This window comes from Miniopterus schreibersii (assembly GCF_964146895.1).
Source record: "Miniopterus schreibersii genome assembly, chromosome: 9".
NCBI classification, from domain to species: Eukaryota; Metazoa; Chordata; class Mammalia; order Chiroptera; family Miniopteridae; genus Miniopterus; species Miniopterus schreibersii.
The window spans coordinates 64,914,933-64,937,010 of NC_138118.1; the positions used below are offsets into that span (position 1 = coordinate 64,914,933).

Here is a 22,078-nt window from a genome sequence, read left to right on the forward strand (position 1 = left end):
TTTATGTGACTTGTACATTATATTAAGTTTCACTACTATAAAGCCATGACTAGCTTAATGATGATAGTAATTGTTGGAGTTTTTGAGGCAGCTTATGTAAATCATAATTGCAAATCAACTTTTAGTTTTCTGCCTACTAGATTATTTTAATTATAGTCTGTATTGAATAGTAGTAATGTATGAATGAAATATTTACATATGACTGTTGACCTATTAATGACATCTAGTAAATTAATGGTACTTTAAAATTATTTACTAGTTGTATGTTGTTCTTTTTTCTTTCTGAGTGATTTGTTTGACTCAGCATTTACTTATTTACATAGTTATTTATTCATTTTAATTTGGGTATCTTTGGTGGTTGTAAGAAAGCACCCTCCAATATAGGCCCTTTTTGTCTGTTTAGTGTATAGTCAGTTCAAACAATCACATGACCTTACATTGGATATATAAACTTACTTAAGTGGTGAAGCCTTTTGAGAGATGATCATTATTTATATATTTTTCTCATAGTGGATTATCTAATGTCTTCATTTTATGGGCCGTGTCCTGGGATGGTCGATACTTGGCTATCTGTAGAAGCAACGAATGTATCTTGAGAGGTAATACATGTGTTGGAAGATCAGAAAAATGCCCTAGCCTAAAGATCACAAGGGCATACATCTGGACCAGAATTAAGTTGTAATCCATTTCAACTGTAGGTGCATTAAATTGCTTGTCTAAGGACATTTTAACTTGAGGGGCATGTCTTTCTTTCCAGAAGAAGAGAAATTGGATTATATAAAGGTGTGTGTCCAGCACCATTTAGGAAAAAGAAAGTTATTTAGGAATCACTGTTGTAACCAGAGAATGATTTTTATTGTAACTCATCACTAGAACAGGATAGTTTTTTATAGTCTGGGTGAAATTATCTCTCAACTTTCCAATTCCCCTTTACTGGATTCCATGATCATCAGCACTTTTTGGTGCCAATACATTCTTCTTGGTATCTTTATACTGAGAAAAAATTATTCATTATAGATGTGACATCACTTCCTAGTGAATTTGGTTGGTTTGTCAGGTACTGAGAGCCTCATCAATGCTGAGTTTATAGACAAAATTGAGTTTTAGGAAATTTCATGATGAAACCTGATCTTAACAAGATGTTAACAGTGTTGTCCTGCCTGAATTTCCTGTTGGCTTACATCTTTGACATCTAATCTACTTTTTTTAAGCTCAAGACCAGGGAAAATCTTTTTGATTTTATACATATTTTACACAGATCTGAAAACCCAAATAGTAACCTTAAATATTATTTATAATTTCAGACGTATATTTTAGTTAATAAGGAAACTTCTTGCTTTTGCTAATTGGGAGGTAGCTGAAGTATAACATTCCTACTCTAAAATGTAAAGTACTATGCTAAAGTTTATTTGGTATGTTCATGAGTATCTTAAAGATTTTTATCACATTAACTCCTTTCAGAATAGGAGTTATTAGTGAATGAGAAGAGGAATATTTTCATTCATTTCAGTTATAAATAAATTTTTATAGAAGATAGAATTATCAATGTTTAAAAAGAAAAAAATACCTCATATAGCTAGAGGTTCCATTTGTGAATGGAACTCAGCTTGTCTGATTCTAGTCTGAAGTGTTCAAATGTTCTGTAGCCCTTCTTAATACTTACTTTACATTTATGGCTGAATGGAGTGTGTTTTAAGCTGCCACCTCCAAAATCAGATCTGAGGCTTTTTTGTTTGTATGTTTGTTTTACATGAATGTGATCATCTATGTATATTTTAATGTCCTATACAAAGGGAGCTAAAAAAATATTTACTAATCAATAGTTCCTAGGCTCAGTCTGATATTTTATTAGTGAAAACTCATATTTAAGTATTTTCAATTAAACATTTTTAAAAGAACTGTATGTACATTTTCCACTTCCTAATGCTTTTCCAGTACGTCTAAAACTATTTTAAAAAGTCATTTATTTTATTGCGTATACTATAGTAGGTGAAAAAGCATTTTTTATAAAATGATTTCATCTTTGTGTTTTGACATTAAAATCATCATTATAAACTATTTTTTCAGAATTTTGCTCTACTTTCCTTCTCTTTTTCTTTTGTGATTTTATAAATGTAAGTTTAAAAAAATAAATTACTTAATCATACTTTTCTCTTTTTTTAGGTTGCTATGGAGTTGATGGAGAGAGTGACTCTATTATGAGTTCAGCTTCTGAAAACTCCACTGAACCATGGTTTTGTGATGCCTGTAAATGTGGTGTTTCCCCCAGCTGTGAACTGTGTCCCAATCAGGATGGGATTTTCAAGGAGACAGATGCTGGAAGGTTGATGTCATAATTCTTTTGGGTTAATATGCCTGCTTTATAATGTATCTGCTTCTGACTACTGTGTTCTTTTACTCTGATTTTCTGTGTTTTACTTCCTTTCATTGGATTGCATTTTTGTATCTTCTTGGCACTGAGTAAATGAACAGTAGGCTAAAGATCAGAGCGGGGAGGAGGAAAGACCATTTATTGAGTACCTCCATTTGCCTTTATACCCATTAGCCTATTTAATCCTAATATTAAACCTATGGTAGGACATGTTATAAAGTTTCTGATCTTATAGGGGTAGCACCTAAGGCTCAGATCATTTAAGTGATTTTAATTTTCTCAAAACCACAAGCTGGTCCAGTTTGAACCCATATCTGGTTTGACTCCAAGAATATATCAGGAGACAGAACCTACATAGTGATTTAAAAGGGGAATTTGAAATTAAAGCATTAGTAAGCTATGATAAAAAAGGAACCATAACATATAAAAGAACTCTGAAAGATTGGAAGGATAACCCCCTTCTCCCAGGCTGGGATTCAGACCTTGCTGGAGAAGGTGTAGTTGCAGCCATTGGTTGGTAGAGACGTTTGCTGGTTTGCCTTGGCCAGAACTAATCTGTGGTTCTTGGCGAGTACAGATGGATGAGCACAGATTGCAGAGGGAGCCAGGGTGCTATATGTGGTTTCTATGTTGCAAGGGCCACAGAAAAGAGATCTCCAGGCGAGGCCTGCAAGGTCACTGAGGGATGATGCGTGTGGCCGGGGCAGGGCTCTGGCGGATGCCCTCCTCCCTACCCCCATCCCTGCGGAGAAGCCCTTTCCTCCCACAATGTCCTCCAGCACCCTAAGGGAGCTGGGCACGTGCTCACTGTAAAGCAGAAATGCCTGCTGAAGGGCTTCTGTCCCTTCTTGCAGAGCAGATGTGGAAAGGTGGGTTTGGAGCTGAGGCAATAAATTGTTAACTGGCACAGACCTCTGTTCTTTTCACTATTGTATTCATACCCATCTTGATTATCCCCTGCGAGCAGTTGTCATCAAAATAGTGTTGACATCTTTCATGTTTTTCCTCAGGAGACTCCCACCTTGGATGGATGACTGAAATGTAAGGGTAGTCCCTAACTTTTTGTATTTTGTGGATTACTTCCCACTCTCACCCTTCCTTATAATAGGGGATGCTCCATTTTTTATTTTGTCACATAAGGGTACTTCAGTATTTTTATCAAATGTGTGTAATATTTTATCAAGAACAAAACCTATGCACATTATCACCATCATTTCTTATATTTTAGCATTGGAAAGGATAGGATACATTGTGTCCCAAAATAAAGGATAGGATTTTAAATAAAATAAATGTTACTTTAGTAAGTAAAAAATGTTTTTCTTACTTTCCCCATTTTTGCCTCAGTTGGTACACAGGCCCTTGAGGAATGTTGCCATGTCACGTTGTTGGGACGTACTCTACCATGAACTCTCGGAGCACCTTGTGTGTCGATGTCTAGGAAAAATGGCTAACCTTCTTACCTCCTCTTCCTCACTGCCCACCCAAAAACTAAAATAAAAGAAATACGTAACAAATGATATGATGTATTGACAAGAGTCTGTGGTATATATCATAGACATGGGCATCATTTTATGTTTGGACTGACTTTGGCCTAGAATTAGGGAGTATAGTACTGCATTTAAAGTGTGTGCTTTCAAGTTGGACTACTTGTATTTGGGTTCTTGTCTTTTCTTAGTAACTCTGCTTTTAGTCAAGTTACTTAACCTTCCTGTGTCTCTGTGTCCTTAGCATTTTTGAGAAGATTAAATAAGATGATTCATATAAAACAATTATACAGTTTCTGAAACATAAGTGCTCATTGGATGTCTCTGTAGTTCGGCTGCTGCTGTTGCTGCTACCGCTGTTACTTCCGCTATCACTAGTGCTTTCTTATTAAAAATATTATCCTCCTTATTTAAAATAATCTGAGTACCCGCTGCATAAATCCTTTCTGGTAACTCTTCAGTTCTGCGAGTTGAAGTTTATGGTGGTAAGTTGTGGCGAATAAATAAGGCAACTTTGGAAAACAGGGAGCTTCCTTTCAGGGAGGAGAATTTTTTTGTTTTGTTAATAATTTTAAAGTTCTATTGGAAAACTTTAAAGTAGCTGTCCCTTGATGCTATCACAGTCCACAAAGCCACTGGTAAAGTTGTGAATGAAGAAAAGGGAGGCCTCTTTAACCATTTAGATTTACTGAGAGATTTTTGTATTGGCTCCTGTGGACCTCGCATCTCCCTTGATTGTGCAGTCTGGCAAAAGTTCTTTTATACTGTTCAACCAATTTATTTATGTTTATGTCCACACTCACCTATAGACTATAGTGGAAATTATAGGTCTTAAAGTTTGAAGAATGTAACACTAGCTTGATCCAAGGCATAAAACATAGCCAAGAAGATTTGACAATACATTTAGTATTCTAGCTTCACACAGAAAAGAGGGGAAAAGAAAGAACAATGAATAGAAAGTATTAAAAAAGTTTTGAAATTGATCTCTGTCACATGGGCTAATTAGACTTGTTTCCCTGTTTCTGATGGTAGCCACCAGTTCTCCATAGAAAATGATGGGACTGGATGTGAGAAAACCATGAGTATATTCTTGTCATTAAATTTTTCATTTCTTGGAGTATTTTACCCTGTCTTAAGAGGTTTAATAAACCTGATTATGGGAAATACTAGACATACTCTAATATCTAGAGATAGCATGCTAGGCACCACGCTGCAGCACTTCACATTCATTATCATGACTTCCAGACTGCCTGGGGTGCTCTTAGTAACTAATTAGTGGATGAATAAGTAAAGGACTGAAAATAACATACTGGAAGTGAATTTGTTTTATATGTTGTAAAGGCACGACAGATTCAAGGCTATTCGGAATCAAACTTGATAGATGAATATAGTTCCTATTCTGAAATGAGTCTTTTGAGATGTATCTTTCTACTGAGTTTGCTTTATTAAAATATGTGAGTTTAAAAGAATCTATCAATAGTTTCTATGCTAGAATGACAATTCTGACTCTTCATTTTTTTGGTGGTTTTATGTGGTACTTGTTTTCTGCTCCTTTCCCCAATCAACATCTGTCATCATAGCTCCAACCAAAATGGATGGTAAAGTAACAAGGAAGATTATTCCTTTTTGATTTCCCAATTTGCCTTAATTACAAAGTTCTAAAGCATGTGCAGCTAAACAATGAACAAAAAATCTTTTATAACAGGTATCAATAAGGACCAACACTGCCTCAGCTTTTTGATCTGCATTTTAATAAAGACTCATGTTGGCATCCTCTCATGAATGGCTGGGGGGAAGGATACACTTGTATGCCAGTCACACTGAAATGGTGATTGTATCTGTAACGCTTGTGTAACTTGTACTAAGACATTTTAAGAAGGTCAGTCTGCATCAAGCAGCCAGCTGTTGGGTTTATCAAAGATAAACTCCTGTAGAGTACAGCAGCATTTAACACACCAGTGGAGCATGAAAAAACTGCTCAAATTAAATTGAGAAAGCTGCTTGTTGGAGATGTGTATCTTTATATTGAACTCCACAGGATGCATTTGGGAGGTTGGATTAAAACATTCTATCTCAAACTTTGGAGTTTTTTCTAATAAAAAAGATAATTTTTAAAGATGTGTAACTATTTTCCCTGGTACTTCTATAAAATGATTCTTAGTATTATTTCTTTAAAACTCATAGTGCATCACAAAACAGAACCATGTAGCAATCATAGCCTCTAAGCTGTGATAAAGGAGAAGCTGTTGTTAATATATTCACAAGGTTAAGAGAGATTTGCCCTCTCACTTTTACCCTCTTTCTTACGGAAGTGATATAGATCTATTTAAATATCAAAGTCGAATGATCCATATTTTGGTTGAGAGCAAAATGAAACTGCCTAATATATTACAAAAGGTTCAGAGCAGTTAAAAATGACCAGAATCAACTTGATTTGTTCTTTTTCGTGTACTGAAACTTTGAGCATTCTTTGTTTAGTGTTGCTGCATCATTCAGATTTTAAAAAAATTTTATGTGGGGGATATAAGTTTTAATATGTAAGTTGTGTTGTTAAGAGATGAGTGAATGAAATATGACTTCCTTATATTATTATAACTGTTTTGTACAGTTTTCTAGCAGTTAGTTTTAACCTGGGAAGAAAGTCAAAATGCATACCAAAAATTGTTTTAAAATATGTCCTTAAGGATTATCTAACAGCCTTTAGAAAAAAAGTAACAGAAACAATTTTACCTAATTACTGCAGAGTAACTTCACAGTTCTTAAATTAGGATTCTTAATTCTCAAAGTACTTAAAATAATGAATGTGAATACTTTTTCATGCGTATGAAAATGATGTTTTGTTTCATATGAGTAATGGTTTGTGCAAATATTTAAGACTAACAGATAAATGCAAAGTGCAGTGAATTTTAAATGAAAGGTCATTGTTAATTCAGCTTTGACTAAGCAGATAGAAAAGTAGTGCTTATTTTAGTCACTTTTTCTGTAACTAAATGATAATATCCTATATGTGTTCCATATTCTTTAGTTTTATGTCTGAGATTTTGAAATCTGACCATAGAACTCTTTCAGTAATTATTTGAGATGGTATATATTTTATGTGTATTTTCCATGTGGACATTTTATAAAAGGGTTTGATAGAAAAATTGTATGTTCTCTCCTTGTAGATGGGTTCACATTGTTTGTGCCCTGTATGTTCCTGGAGTAGCATTTGGAGATATTGACAAATTACGACCAGTAACTCTAACTGAAATGAACTATTCCAAATACGGTGCCAAGGTGAGACAGTGTTTTTGATTGTCTAAGAGAGAAAGTTTTTACTTACTAGTTTACATGGCTTTTTACTTATATTGACCACAGAGATGCTTTATTAGTAATCTTGCTGTTTGTATAACAGTTAGCATTATGTCATTTATTATTTATAGTAATTTTCTCAGAAAGCTAAAAATGTATAAATTCTTCCAGGTATTTTTAATTTAGAATAACCTGTGGGGGTAAAGTGGTAATTGATACTACTGCTATTTCCCTGGCATTTAACACACTGCCTAGTATATAGTGAGTTTCCAGATGAAATCCTTATTTTTTTATTTTTATTTTTTTTAAATATATCTTTATTGATTTCAGAGAGAGGAAAGGAGAGGGAGAGAGAGAGAGAGAAACATCAATGATGAGAGAGAGTCATTGATTGAGCCCACAACCCGGGCATGTGCCCTGACCGGGAATCGAACCCCGATCGCCTGGATCCTAGGTCGACGCTCAACCGCGCGAGCCATGCCTGGCAGGGCTGAAATCCTTAGTTTTAATTAGTTGGGTCAAATACAAACCTAATCTCTGATTTTACTTTGGAAGTGGAATTTATCAAAATTGTGAAAAAGAGTAGAGGAAGCACTCAAGGACTGGTTTTATCGTTACGACTACATAACCCTACATAACCTGCTGAGCAAATGATTCTCAACCTTGATCATAAATTGGTTTTTGTTGACTGACCTTTAGGATTATCAATGATAAAAATACCCACTTACTAATTTAAACTTAGGTATATAATTACTACAAACTTCCTGGAATACTAGAACTAACTGGGCACTTCTGTGTTCTCTTTTCATTACTGTTTATTGGGAAATTGGGAAGGAAGACTCTTGAATAGCATCCGTAACATATTAAAGGTGAGGTGGAGAATTCATAGATTGTTGGGAAATTTTTATATTGAACATTTAGAAATTTGACAGTTTCTGCTATTTATACTCAGAATATATTCCTTTGGCTCTAACCACCACCATGCTCCCTCTGCCCCCCTGCACTCCAGTAATTTTGTGCTTTAGTTTGGGTAATGTTTGTTAAACTATTCACAGCTGCCCCCTCCAGAATTAGCTAAAGCCCCCAGGGAGAAAAGCAGGCCCAACCACTGCACTTACTTTTCTGGTCTTCAGGTAATTCTGCACTATCTTGTTACCTCTCTGATGCCTTTAAGCTATAGTGTTAAATAACTGTTGTCCACATTTTCTAGTTGAGCCACACTAATACAAATTACCTAGTCCACCATTATTGGAAGTAGAAGTTACTACTTTTTGATAGCAGCTCCATAATTCACAAGCACAGAGCTAGAAGGGACTAGCTTGAGTCATTTTTTAATAGGCATACATTATGATCACAAATATAAATCTAGAAACAAAAAACAGTAACTAGACATTACTTCATATAATTGAAGTCAGCAGTGACCTCCAGACTGAAGAGTTATTAAATGCCCAGTTGTCAGTTGACTTTTTCATTATCACTTGATTCTGTTTTGAAGTATTACTCGGAAATGGAGTGGAGAATTTTGTATTCTCCAGCTCATCTGCAGAATCTAGCAGTGTTGTGAATTATAGCAGGGACAGCTCTTCTGGACCACATTGTCTGCCCGTTTCCTAATCCTGAGTACTTTCTCCCCAGTGTTCTCAGTTGCTTAGTTCCCTAGCATTTTAAATGATTTAGGCAATTGAGGAATACTCCATTTTCTCTGACAGGTTGTTCTGTACTCTTATAACACTTTATCGTTAGGGAACTTTTCTTTGTGTTCACTCTGACATCCCTTGCTCAATTTTACCATATTACAATTTGGTTCTAGTCATAGTATTGACATCCTTTAAATAATTTAATTTCTCTCTTTCTCTCCTGCCCTCTCTTCTTCTATTTCCTCTTTCTCTTTTTTGGTATCAAGTTTAGGTTACTGTTTGCTGGTATTTCATAGCATACACATTCTACTATTATTGGAAAAGGACCCTTAACTAGGCAGTAGAGTATCAGGATTTGGGAGTGTTTTCACATCGGTACCGAGTCCTATTCCTGCTATTTTCATTCATTGCCGATGTGTCAGTCTGCTGATGTCTACCCAGTCGGTAGTCACTAACTATTATAGTACTGTAATGATATTTTTAGTACCTACTGAAACTTTTTGCCCTTTATATGTTTGTCATATTTAATTTACTTAGAATACATTTAGTACTTCCTTGTCTACTGGCAGTTTTCCACAATTTAGCAAGTTTTTCTTTTATAAAGATTCCTATTTCCAGAGCAGTATATATTTTGAGACTAGATTTTTTCTCTCTGTAGTTAAGATAGTTAAAAGAAAAATAGATAAATTTGGAGGGGACCTGGGATATATTCAGCAGTTTATACTTTTAATTTTACCATTTCCCTTTAGTATATAGAAATAATATAAATAATTGGCTATGTTGTATATCACTTAACTTAGACCACTTTTAATTCTCTTAAAGATATTTTTTAAATGCATGATTTCTTTGTAATGCCTAGATCTTTTGGTGAATTTTCTCTGACTTTTTATTTATTTTCATTCTTTTCCCAAGCAGCATTATATTGTCTTACCCAGTGTAACTTAATGGTTAAGAGCATCAACTGTAAAGTAAGATTACCTGGTTTGAAGACTGGTTTCCAGTTATTTCTTGTGTTATTTTGAGTGGATTCCTGATCCTGTCTTCACCTCAATTTTCTCATGTGTAAAGTGGGAATACTTATATTACCTCATTCACATATTAGTGTGGAATATTGTGAAATGATATTAATATATGTAAAGTGCTTAGAATAGTGCCTAGCACATGGTAAGCCCTCAAATATTATTATCATTATTATTATGTCAGTGGAAATTTGGTTTATTTGAATCACATAGAGAATTTTTTCTTGGCTTGTCTACTGTTATTGTTTGTATTGATATACTTACTGTTGGTTCACTTTTTGTATTTTGTGGATGCTTTGTATGAGAATGCTGTCTTCATTCTGGAAATATTTGTACTCTGAGCACTTTCCTGTTATTCCAATGTAGGAGTGTAGCTTCTGTGAAGACCCTCGTTTTGCTAGAACTGGAGTTTGCATTAGCTGTGATGCAGGGATGTGCAGAGCCTATTTCCACGTGACATGCGCCCAGAAGGAAGGTCTGCTTTCAGAGGCAGCAGCAGAAGAGGTAGGTTTATGTAAACCTATAGTTGATGAATATGTTTGTGAGACTTCTCATGACTCCATTATATCCTACAATAGGTATGCATCGTAAATTAAACTTACAAGTTTATTCTTAAAGGCTTTGCCTAGATCGCTGGTCTAAAACTTCAAGAGTTAACAATATACGGCCCTGGCCGGTGTGGCTCAGTTCATTGTGTGTTGTCCCATGCACCCAGAGATCACTGGTTCCTTTCCTGGTCAGCGCACATGCCTGGGTTGGGGGCTGGATCCCCAGTAGGGGTCGTGCACAGGAGGCAACCAAAGTGTCTTTCTCACATCTCTGTCTTTCTCTCTCCCTGCCACTCTCTCTGAAAAGCAATGGAAAAAATATCCTCGGGTGAGAATTAAAAACAAAAAGAGTGGGCAGCTTTCTTTCAAGGGTGTGGAGATTTCACACACCTCATTGGCCAGAACTTACCACATGGCCATATCCAGCTGCAAGGGAGGCTGGGAAAGAGTGTTCCCAGCAGGGCAGCCATGCATCCAGTAAAAACTCAGAGGGTTCTAGTACTAACTGAAGAATTGGAAAGCAGTGGTTTCTACAATAGTTAGTATTTGCATAATATATCTGTTTCATTCTCTAAACAAGATTAATCCCTTGGTCATGCTAACCATAGAATTAGGGTTTATTGTCCCTTAATCCAAAATTAACTGATTAAAACAAAACAAAACAAAATTACTTGGGCTACTTACTCACTTTCAGATATCTGTTAGAACAAAGGTGGCTGATCTTTTTCCTAAGTCTGGCTTGGTCCTAATGTTTAACTCACCTATGCAAGCATGAATCCTACCTGATAACTCAATTTCAACCTTTCCTACTTTGAAACAATGGACAAATACTTCAGATCTTTATTTCCATTTAGCACTTTCTGTCACCAGGATTGAGAGCATGTCGTGAGAAAGCAGATGTGTTTGTGTGTGTGTGTGAATGCAGCCTTCTATCGACATTTTTGTATTTTATTTTTATAGCTATATGAAGAAGTTATTAAGTCCATTTCATTAATGAGTTAACAGAGGCCCAGAGATGTTTAGCAACTTGTTTGAAGCTACAAAACCAGAAAATGGTGGAGCTAAAACTTATAACTAGGGTTTTATATTTCTAAATCCTGTGACCTTATCCACAGTGTTACAGTCTGACATCTGTGGATATCACACTAAGTGCATCATATATATTCTTTATGTTAAGGACACCTTAGATTCTTTTTTAGTTATTATTTCTCTTTCTATTCTTTCTTATTTTTTTTATTTTTATTTTTTAGTATCATCATTTCTCTTTGGGTTGTAAACCTCACCCCACTACGAGACCCTTTTACTATAACTTAGATAAAAACTATGTGGATAGCTTATCTTTACCTCTCCTCCTTAAGACTACCTGTCATTTCATTAGCAACCACATGGTAGTTTTTTTTTAGGCTATGTAGTTAAAAAATATTTCTGTTTTTGATAGAATTATTTTATTTTATTTTATTATTTTATTTTATTTTATATTTTATTTTATTATTTTATTTTATTTTATTTATTTTATTTTTATTGTACCTTACTCTTTATGAATGAAAAATGTACCCATTGCCATTAAGCTAGTACCATGAAAGATGGCTATGACAGCATTGTATTTCCATTTAAGGTTTTAGGGTTATATAGAGGTAAAGGGGATACCTAAAAGTGTTTTATTGACAGGGCCTGGCCTTCTTAATTCATTTTTGTCCATGTATTGCTAGCCAGTTAGAAATTTCCCTCTTATCTGTGTTGGCTAGTTCTCTATTTTCTGAATATATTATTGTTTTATAATACTAATCTATATATGCATAACTTTAATATTTAATGATAATTTCCACCTAGATTATTAAAATATTATTTATCTTAAAAAGGACCTTTTTAAGGTATACAAGTATAATTAAATATAATACATAAGATTTGTTTTAAGTATGTTTAAATCTACAAGGCCCTTTAAAGAAAAAAATTGTTAATTTGATGTTGATATACAGGATTAAGTTTCTAAAGAAGCAGTTTTTATCACTGAATAAATTACTTTTATAATTTATTTTAGAAATAACACTGTTGGAGAGTCTTTAAAAATTATCTATTGTGTTGGGGTTTTTTATGACCTTTTGGAGTAAAAAATGTTCACTTTCTCCCCGTTTTTGATATAGGATATAGCAGATCCATTTTTTGCTTATTGTAAGCAACATGCAGATAGGTTGGACAGAAAGTGGAAGAGAAAAAACTACTTGGCTCTACAGTCCTATTGTAAAATGTCTCTACAAGAAAGAGAGAAGCAGCTATCACCAGAAGCACAGGTATGGAATTTATGCCAAACTCATGCTTATTCTTTTGAGGTTATGTATTTCCGACCTCGTGGGTGTTTGTCACTGGCATGTAAAGTATAGTTATGAAATTTAGTTACTTAGGAAATGGGTTGTCATTAAGTTAAATGGCAGATATAGTTTGTGGCTAAATACATTGCTCCTCATCTAGTCATCAGAGCAGCCATTTATAAAGCATGTTTCCAAATTCACTGAAAAAATGTGGCTTAGAAGTAAGTATTCTATGAGGGCAGTATGTTGACCACATCTTTTCAGTCTGTTCTAATGTTTATACAAAGTATTTGATCAGTTTGCCCATCATTTTAAATGTAAGTATGGACACAGTTGCATTTATTAAGAAGAGAAACCACAGCTTAATAAAATTAGTCTGTGACAACTCTGATCATAGAATAGAAGAGTTGTTACTAGGAGTAGACCTAATTTACTGTAACCCAAGAATTATACAGTGCACCTTAAGGACCACGGATAGATATAATTGCCTTGATACAGGGAATTCTGTGTTATCTTTACTTTCTCTAAGCACGGAATTAAAAATTATAAGGAGTATATTCCATTTTAATATCTTTTAAAATTTGTATACATTTTTTTATAGGCAAGGATCAATGCCCGGCTTCAGCAGTATCGTGCCAAAGCAGAACTAGCCCGATCCACCAGACCCCAGGCCTGGGTTCCAAGGGAAAAATTGCCCAGACCACTCACTAGCAGTGCTTCAGCCATTCGTAAACTGATGCGGAAAGCAGAACTAATGGGGATCAGTACAGATATCTTCCCAGTGGACAATTCAGATACTAGTTCTAGTGTGGATGGAAGGAGAAAGCACAAGCAACCTGCTCTCACTGCTGATTTTGTGAATTATTATTTTGGTCAGTATAGACACTATTACGTGAACATTTTCAATGAGAACAATTTGTTAATGAAAATATTTGGTATACTGTCAATTTTTAATTCATTAGCCATGCTGAATATATCAAGCAAAAGCATGTTTATTTTCCTAATAAGTTGTGGGTTATTGTAAAATGCTAGGTTCATGTATTTGTGAATAGAGTTAAAAGTGTTTTAAACAATGTAGGTTTATCCATGTGATCATCTCTATGGCTAGCTTCTTCCTTTGTGTATTGTGTATATCAGCTTTTATTTTCTACTAAAGTAAATTTTGATATTTAATTTATATAGAGAGGAATATGCGCATGATTCAAATTCAGGAAAATATGGCTGAACAAAAAAATATAAAGGATAAATTAGAGAATGAACAAGAAAAGCTTCACGTGGAATATAATAAGGTAAGTTGGCTACAAAACAAACAACATAATATAAGAGATCTTATTGGTGATTTCTTTTGTGATTTTACAGTATTACTATTTATCTTTCCTTTTGAAATTCTTCTGGAGTTTTTAGGTCCTTCCCTACAACTCTCACCCCTCATTATCTTCATTATCATCTCTAACACGTACTGAGTACTTGCTATGTTATGTGCCAGGCACAATTTTGAGAATTTTACATTCATTCATTTAATTCTCACTTCAACTTTATAATGTGGGTTATGCTTATTGCTCCTATTTTTGGAGAAGGAAACTGAGTCCTAAACAGGTGAAGTAATTTGCTTAGGCCATGTACACCATCAAGTCATGGAGTTTGTGCTTGAGGCCAAGCAGTCTGACTCCATTCCTTATTCCTAACCCCTGTACTATGGAACTTCTCTAAGTTTGTAGAAAACTTAGAAACTAATTATTAAATTACTATTTTTATCTCGAATTTTTTGTAATGTTACTTTTGATTAAAAAAATACCTCCCAATTCAAATTTTTATTCTGTCTCTTCGTTCTAATGATGAGGGACCTCAAAAAGAAAGATTGCACAAAAGCAAAATGTGGTTAAGATGTTAGGTAATAAGTAACATGAGCATATAAAACTGGTATTATTGTTAGATAACATTTTAAGTGATAAAAAATTAGTAGAAAGAAATATCCCATAATTACCCATACAGTAGTGAAAGAGTACTGGGATTAGATTCAGAAGACCTGGGGGTTCTTGGTAGTTCTATGATCTTGGCTAAGTCACAAAAGCCCTATGTTTTTTGGTTTTCTCATTGGGATATGGTAGAAATGTGTTTTGACAGTCACAAGAATTAATTAGCAAAATGTGTGTGAAATTATATAGTGAACGATAGCAATATATAAATATAGGTATTGTCATTAAATACTAACATAAAATGCTTACATTTTGTTGAGACTTAACTAATTGGATAGCCTCATCTCTCAGTAGTATTGTGACTTGTATATAAACTATGTGGAATACAGATATTAGTGGATATTTATAGGTAAATAATTATATTTTTACATATTTTACTATATACTTTAAAGGTTTACTAATTTGAATTATTTGCATTGTAGCTATGTGAATCTTTAGAAGAACTACAAAACCTGAATGGGAAACTTCGAAGTGAAGGGCAAGGAATATGGGCCTTGTTAGGCAGAATCACAGGGCAGGTTAGTTTCTTTCCAATTGCTATCTCCTTCTATTCTTGTTCTCTGTATTATTTTTAAAAATCAGATCTCTGATAACAACTGTCACTTTGCTAGGTGAAGAATTCTGTTTAATTAGGGCCAAATAATCCTCTGGGGTAATGATTTCTGCCTGAAATACATCTAGAGCATTAGAAGCTGCCTACTGGGAACCTATAGCTTAATTTGGTTGTTTTAACAGCTATCTTGTTTGTAGAATTTTTTCATTTGGTCTGATTATTGACCTGTAATTGTGATAAAGTTAAGATTTGAAGCATTAGTTAACTCCTACCATATCCCCACCCCCTGGAATTTATCAGTTTTAGATTCTTTGTCTTATTTTCTTCTGTCTTGTTCTTGTAATGTATTTTAGTTGGATTTTCTTAAAAATATTTTTTTATTGACTTTTTTTAGAGAGTGGAGAAGGGAGAGGGAGAAAGAGAAGGAAATACCCATGTGAGAGCAAAACATCGATATGCTGCCTCCTGCATGCCCCCAACCAGGGATCTAGCCGCAACCCGGGAATGTGCCCTGCCCGGGAATCGAACTGGCAGCCTGTCAGTGCATGGGACTATACCCGACCATCTGAGCCCTGAGCCACACCTACTAGGGCTTTTTTTTTAATTTTATTTTATTTTATTTTTTTATTGATTTCAAAGAGAGGAAGGGAGAGGGAGAGAGAGAGAAACATCAATGATGAGAGAGAGTCATTGATCAGCTGCCTCCTGCACGCCCACTGCTGGGGATCGAGCCCACAACCCGGGCATGTTCCTTGACTGGGAATCAAACTGGGATCTCCTGGATCATAGGTCAATGCTCAACCACTAAGCCATGCCAGCTGGGCTGATTTTTTCTTTTTTAGAGAGAGGAAGAGAGAGGGAGAAACAGAGTAACATGGATGTGAGAGGGTTATTTGTAATGTAAAATTTAAAAGGCAAACTGGAGAAATTTGTTTTCATGTTGACTTGCCTTTGAGCTGTGTAAGAAATGGTTTTTGAAACTTAATAGTTCCCCTTCAGTAGGTATTACTGTAGTTGTGAAAAAAATTATTTTATCCTTGAACATTTTTAGCCCTTTAAAATTCTTGGTGTTGGAAAGAAGAATCACTGCCAAATGGATTTCTTTGAATTTCTTTTTTTTTTAGTAAGGTGTATATAATTCCTAAATTAAGAATTCATTCAAGTAGTTTCAGTTGTGTTTCTTTTAAGGATGATGGAGGCTCACTGGTCCTTTCACAATGAAAGTAGTTTTATTTGTGAAGGATGATTTTCAAAGAAAAGATGTTTTTCATTGTACTCGCTTCACAGGTTTACAAAGAGTCAAATTCATCATGCAATTCATGTAGACATATTATTTTAGGAAGTAATACATACTGATGTGTATTGTGCCATGCTAGCTTTGAGGATGCTTTTGTGAACAGGCTGTATGTGGCTTATAATGAAAAACATAATTTAAAAGGTGAGAATGAATACTCGGTTATGGAGAATTGAACATTGTTGATGGATTTTTAGAAGATTATGGGGTTTTATAGATATAATTTTTATTTTATTTTAGAGAGAGAGGTGAAGAGAGAGAGAGAGAGAGAGAGAGAAACATCGATTTTTGTTGTTCCACTTATTTATACATTCATTGGTTGTTAATTATATGTACCCTGACCAGGGATCGAACCCACAGCCTCGGTGTATCAGGACGGGATGATGCTCTAATCCACTGAGCTACCCGACCAGGGCTAGTGTTTTATATTTTCTATTTAGAGAAGTTAATGTTGAGTACAAGCTTATTATTGGTTTATTTGCCAAGCTAGCATTATCTTTTGGGTTGATTTTCAAGTTGGTCTCATAAGAATCTGTTATAAAAGGGCATTTTCATTTATTAAATGACTTTTAACAGAAGTTCACAGATTTCCTTGTGCAAATGTAAAATACACAGCAGAGGTAGAATTCATTTGTACTGCTTACATGACACTTTCTTCCAGTTGGTTGAACAGATGCTGGCCCACTGGGCCACTGAGAAATGACTTTGATAGATGGTTGCTGTCTGAGAAGCCAGCATACTACAGATTAGTAGAAACCCAAAGAGATTCTCATTCACTTTGTGGAGAGTTTGGTCCAATAAGATAATTTTTCTAATTAACCTATGGAGCACCAGTGTAGTTGGGATGTTGAGGAAAATAAACGGCTTCAATATTCTTTTTGTCAAGTGTGTGTGTGTGTGTGTTTTAATGTTCTTAAATGCTTGTCCTTGTCTTTTACTTTTTAAAGCTAAATAGAAGTTTAATTTTCATAATGCTTTCGTGTGCTACTGAAAATTGATGGAAGTATGTAATTATAGGTTTCTAATGGAAGTAACTGTGAAACAAAAACTCATTTTAATCCTTTTTGCCCGTGTAATAGCTGGTAAAACATTTCCCCCCACAATCCTAGCGCTTTCAGTTGATTTGAATGGCTTAGAGAGGAAAGTGTTGTTTTATAGTTTTTTAAAACAAATAAACTGCATTTGTTCAAATCAATAGAAGTTGAACATACCGGCAATTTTGCGAGCACCCAAGGAGCGCAAACCAAGTAAGAAAGAAGGAGGCACACAAAAGACATCTGCTCTTCCTACAGTACTTTATAGGCAAGTAACACAATTATGGCAGATTAACCGTGTGTATGTACTTTCAAACTAGTATTTTCAGTAACAAGGTACTTTAAGTATTTGAGAATGAATGATGTCCACACCAGAATTTAAGTTAAATGCATTTAAAGTTCATTTTTATTATTCCCTTCCTCAAAGATGCTTTTTAAGTTTAATGATAGAAGAGATTTTTACTCCTCTTTTAATAAGATAAATGAAATGACTTTTTGTATCTTTTACGTAACTGGGGATATATGTGCATAGCTTTATGGAAATGAGCTCCCCTCTTTGTGGAGAATTGGAAAGTGACTTTAAATAATATAGATGATTCTTTTTATAAATAGTTAAACAGTACATTAGATAAACAGGTATTTTATTTGAGTGTGTTTTAGAGTTCTGCATGTGTTTTTAGGAGTGATGGGTATTAAATATATACTCTGAATTACTGCTTTTGTACAGTGGTAGATAATGAACGTAAGTTTAGGTTTGAATCTTGTCTACATTTTTTTTCTCTTTATGCTAAGTTGTAGTAATTTTGTTTCCAGAAGTATTTCTATTCTTTACTTTTTTGGCTCAATATTTTACAGTGTCCATTATAGTAATTTTATATAGTCAAGACTTCTTTGCATAGTTTAATAGGTTACACTCCTTTTTCCCCTTCCTCCTTCCCCCCACCCCCCTTCCTTCCTTTTTCCCTTTTACTGATTTTTATTGGGTAACACTGGTTAACAAAATTATACAGATTTCAGGTCCACAATTCTACAACACATCATCTGTACACTATATTTGTGTTCACCACCCCAAATGATTTTTTAAATATAACTGATTATATTGATTAAATGAGAAAAATTTAGAAGATGCTAGTAGATTTATGTTTGTGTATATATACACATACACAAACAAATGTATTTTCATGTGATCATGCATGTATGCTTATGTAATACATAAATATCCCTACAACCTCTTCCTTTTTCAGAAATAGCAGCAATAGCAACAACATCAATCTTTATAATTCCTATTCCTGGTTGAAGGTTCCCTCCATAGGTAATAGCAAATAACTTCCTTGAAATGTGGGACAAGCCCACTAGTGTCTTAATGTACTGTGTGAAGACTAGCACATTCTCAATCCAGCCTTTTCTGAATAAAATTGGTTCATTTGGAACCATCAGGCATATCATTATACTTCTGAGTTTTAGCACTACAGTTCATTTTTATTTTTGAATATGTTACGTGATTTTTTTTTTTTTAACTCTGAGCAATTTTGAGAGCAAATTTTTGCGTGTGTGTGTGTGTGTGTGTGTGTGAGATATTTTTTTTCTAACATTATTTTAAAAATTCAAACATCATTGATGTTTCTGTACATAGATGGTCTTTTAGGTTCTGAACAGCTTTTCCTTCAGTCTTTACATTCCCAGTCTTTACATATACTCTAGATTTTCTTGTCATGGTGTGTGTGCTCTTAGTAGTTGCCTTTTTTACACAAGAAAAGTTAGATTCCTTAAAAACAAACAAAAATCCCAAAATAACAGTAACACCAGTAGTAAAACTCCTCATTCTCTGCAGTAAATATCTATAGTATATTTTTAAGATGCAAAGTCTGATTTTCAAAAGAGACTTGTATATATGTAGCTTTTTTACATGTTGAGGGGTCTTTGAAAGATTTATAATTAATGGTAGAAAAGAAACTGACATTTGTTTGTAAAGTCACTCATTTTGTAGATAAGTAGAAAATTGGAAAATTCTTGTTTATATTTTTAGAGGAAAATTGAGCTAATGTTAAATGGGTTTTCTGTGATAATTAAAATTAAGATAAAGATGTTGAGAACAGATAATATGCCCTACTCCTAAAGGTTTGTCTCTAGTACTATTTATACTAGATCTGAGCTATTTTTCAGTATTCTCAAAAGTATTTAGAATTAACGATTAGTTATTGACATTACAAAAAGATATGTTAAAAAAAACATTTGATTTGATTTCAACAAAAGAAATATTAAGTTAATTGAGATGAAATTTGAAATTTATAAAGTATGCTATAAATTAACTGTTTCACTATGATAATTATTATTCTAATACTTTATTTTCTGCCTTTATTCAAAGTTGTGGAATTTGTAAAAAGAACCATGATCAGCATCTTCTTTTATTGTGTGATACCTGTAAACTCCATTACCATCTTGGGTGTCTGGACCCTCCTCTTACACGGATGCCACGAAAGACCAAAAACAGTTATTGGTAAGTAAAATGGAGAGGATTTAGATGTTAGAATTGGGTTGGCTTTGTTTCAGTAGAGTACGATGAAGTGTTATATTGCTTCATAATAAAGTTTGTGGCACATTTTAAAATTGATACTGTCATAAATATTTTATCCAACTATTGAGGTATAACCAACAATTAAAAATTAAATATAATGTGTGTGTGTGTGTGTGTGTGTGTGTATGGTATACAACTTAACAATTTGATATACGTATACATTGCAAAATAATTAAGTTAATTGACATGTTCATCACCTCACATTGTTACTGCCTTCTATTTTTGTGGTAAAAATGCTTCTGACAAATGTTTATTATACTATTATATGAATAATGCTGTAATAGTTTTTTTTGAGAAATGAATTTTAAGTTGAGACTAGTTTGGTATCTTAGTGGATTCTTAAATCATGAATTCTGTCTAGTGTGTTTATAATTCTCTTTTGCTTTACTGTAAGAATTTTTCAAATACTTCATTCATTTTGAAATTGAACTAATTTATCAAGAATTTGCCTCCATATTCATGCTTTTATTTGAATTTGTGCTAGTTATATTTAAGTTCAACCATTCTTTGCAAATCTAGAAACATTTGACATGTTTCTTAATTATTTTTTTTCCCTTAACTTGGGCATATTGAATCACTACAAATGTTTGATAAAAGCTTATGATACCTATGATGAATTCTATCCTTTCCTTAATTTCAGTCCAAGGGAGAGACAAGTGTTCATATTTTAATAGGCTGATTCTATATAGGAAGAATGTGGGACATGGACAACTTTGGAATGAACGTGATATTCTTTTAATACAAATTACCTTTCTAGTTTTAGAAAAGAATGAACCCATATTCTTAAATGGTGATCTATACAAAAAGTTGTGTGTGTTTCTCAAACATATTAAGCATGTTTTTGACCTCACTGTTTTATCTCATAAAGCTACCTCTGTTCATTGTGTTAGGAAGCTTACAATTTTCACCATTTTACAGAATTGCTTTTTCATAATGTTCTTTTATCAGTTTGTCATGAGACTCTCATACTGGTTTGCTCTTCTCAAATATAGTGGAGTGTATTTTTTTTTGACATTTATGTGCTTTTGAAACCAAAATTTAAGAAGCTACTGGTATATCTTATTGGAATCAATTGTGGCAAAAAATATGTAACATAAAATTTACTATTTTAATCATTTTTAAGTTGAACAGTTCAACAGTATTAAATACATTAATAATGTGCAACCATCAATCTCTATGGTATTTTTCTTCTTGTAAAACTGTAACTTTGTACTCATTAAACATTAATCCCCACTCTTCCCTACCCTGAGCCCTTGCCCACCATCATTCTACTCTGACTGTGGTTTTGACTACATTACCTCATCTAAGTGCAATCATATAGTGTTTGTCTTTCTATGACTGGCGTATTTTACTCAGCATAATGTCCTCAAGGTTCATCCATGTTGTAGCATACTTCAGAATTTCTTTCTTAAAGCTGAATTATATTCCATTGCAAGTATATACTACATTTTGCTTACCCATTCATTGGTAAATGGGTACTTGGATTGCTCCCACATTTTAGCTATTGTGAAGAATGCTGCCATGTAACATGGGTGTACAGATGTCTCCTTGAGACTTAGCTTTCAGTTCTTTTGGGTATATATCCAGAATTGGAATTGTTGGATTATATGGTAATAGCATTTTTAATTTTTTGAGGAACAACCATACTGTTTTCCAAAGCATGTATCATTTTACGCATCTACCAACAGTATACAAGATTTTCTCGTTTCTCCACGCTCTCACCAGCACTTATTTTCTGGTTTTCATTTTGTTTTTGGGTTTTTTGGATAGTAGTCATCCTAATGAATGTAAGGTGGTATCTCATTATAGTTTTAATTTTCGTTTCCCTAATGATTAGTAGCAATGAGCATCTTTTCATGTGCTTATTAACTATTTGTGTATCTTCTTTGGAGAAGTAATTATTCAAATCCTTCTTCAACATGTGGACTTACAATCCAAAGTTACATAATACTAGCTTTTAGGGCAAAATTTTTTTTCAATGTATTAGTCT

At 33.9% G+C, this 22,078-nt stretch overlaps 1 protein-coding gene across 5 annotated transcripts in view; it reads left to right on the forward strand.

Moving 5' to 3' along the window:
* The window catches only part of PHF14 (PHD finger protein 14), a 154,120-nt gene that overhangs the window by 22,401 nt on the left and 109,641 nt on the right, over positions 1-22,078 (forward strand). For all 5 annotated transcript variants that reach the window (XR_013999580.1, XM_081147793.1, XM_081147796.1 and 2 more), the window contains 9 exons: positions 2,164-2,323; positions 7,020-7,131; positions 10,169-10,306; positions 12,492-12,638; positions 13,258-13,528; positions 13,839-13,945; positions 15,055-15,150; positions 17,678-17,781; positions 19,879-20,010. Coding sequence is in view for 4 of the 5 variants with exons in the window: in XM_081147793.1 (XP_081003919.1) it covers positions 2,164-2,323; positions 7,020-7,131; positions 10,169-10,306; positions 12,492-12,638; positions 13,258-13,528; positions 13,839-13,945; positions 15,055-15,150; positions 17,678-17,781; positions 19,879-20,010 (1,267 nt within the window). In the remaining variant the exon portion in view is untranslated. The remainder of the gene's footprint in view (positions 1-2,163; positions 2,324-7,019; positions 7,132-10,168; positions 10,307-12,491; positions 12,639-13,257; positions 13,529-13,838; positions 13,946-15,054; positions 15,151-17,677; positions 17,782-19,878; positions 20,011-22,078) is intronic.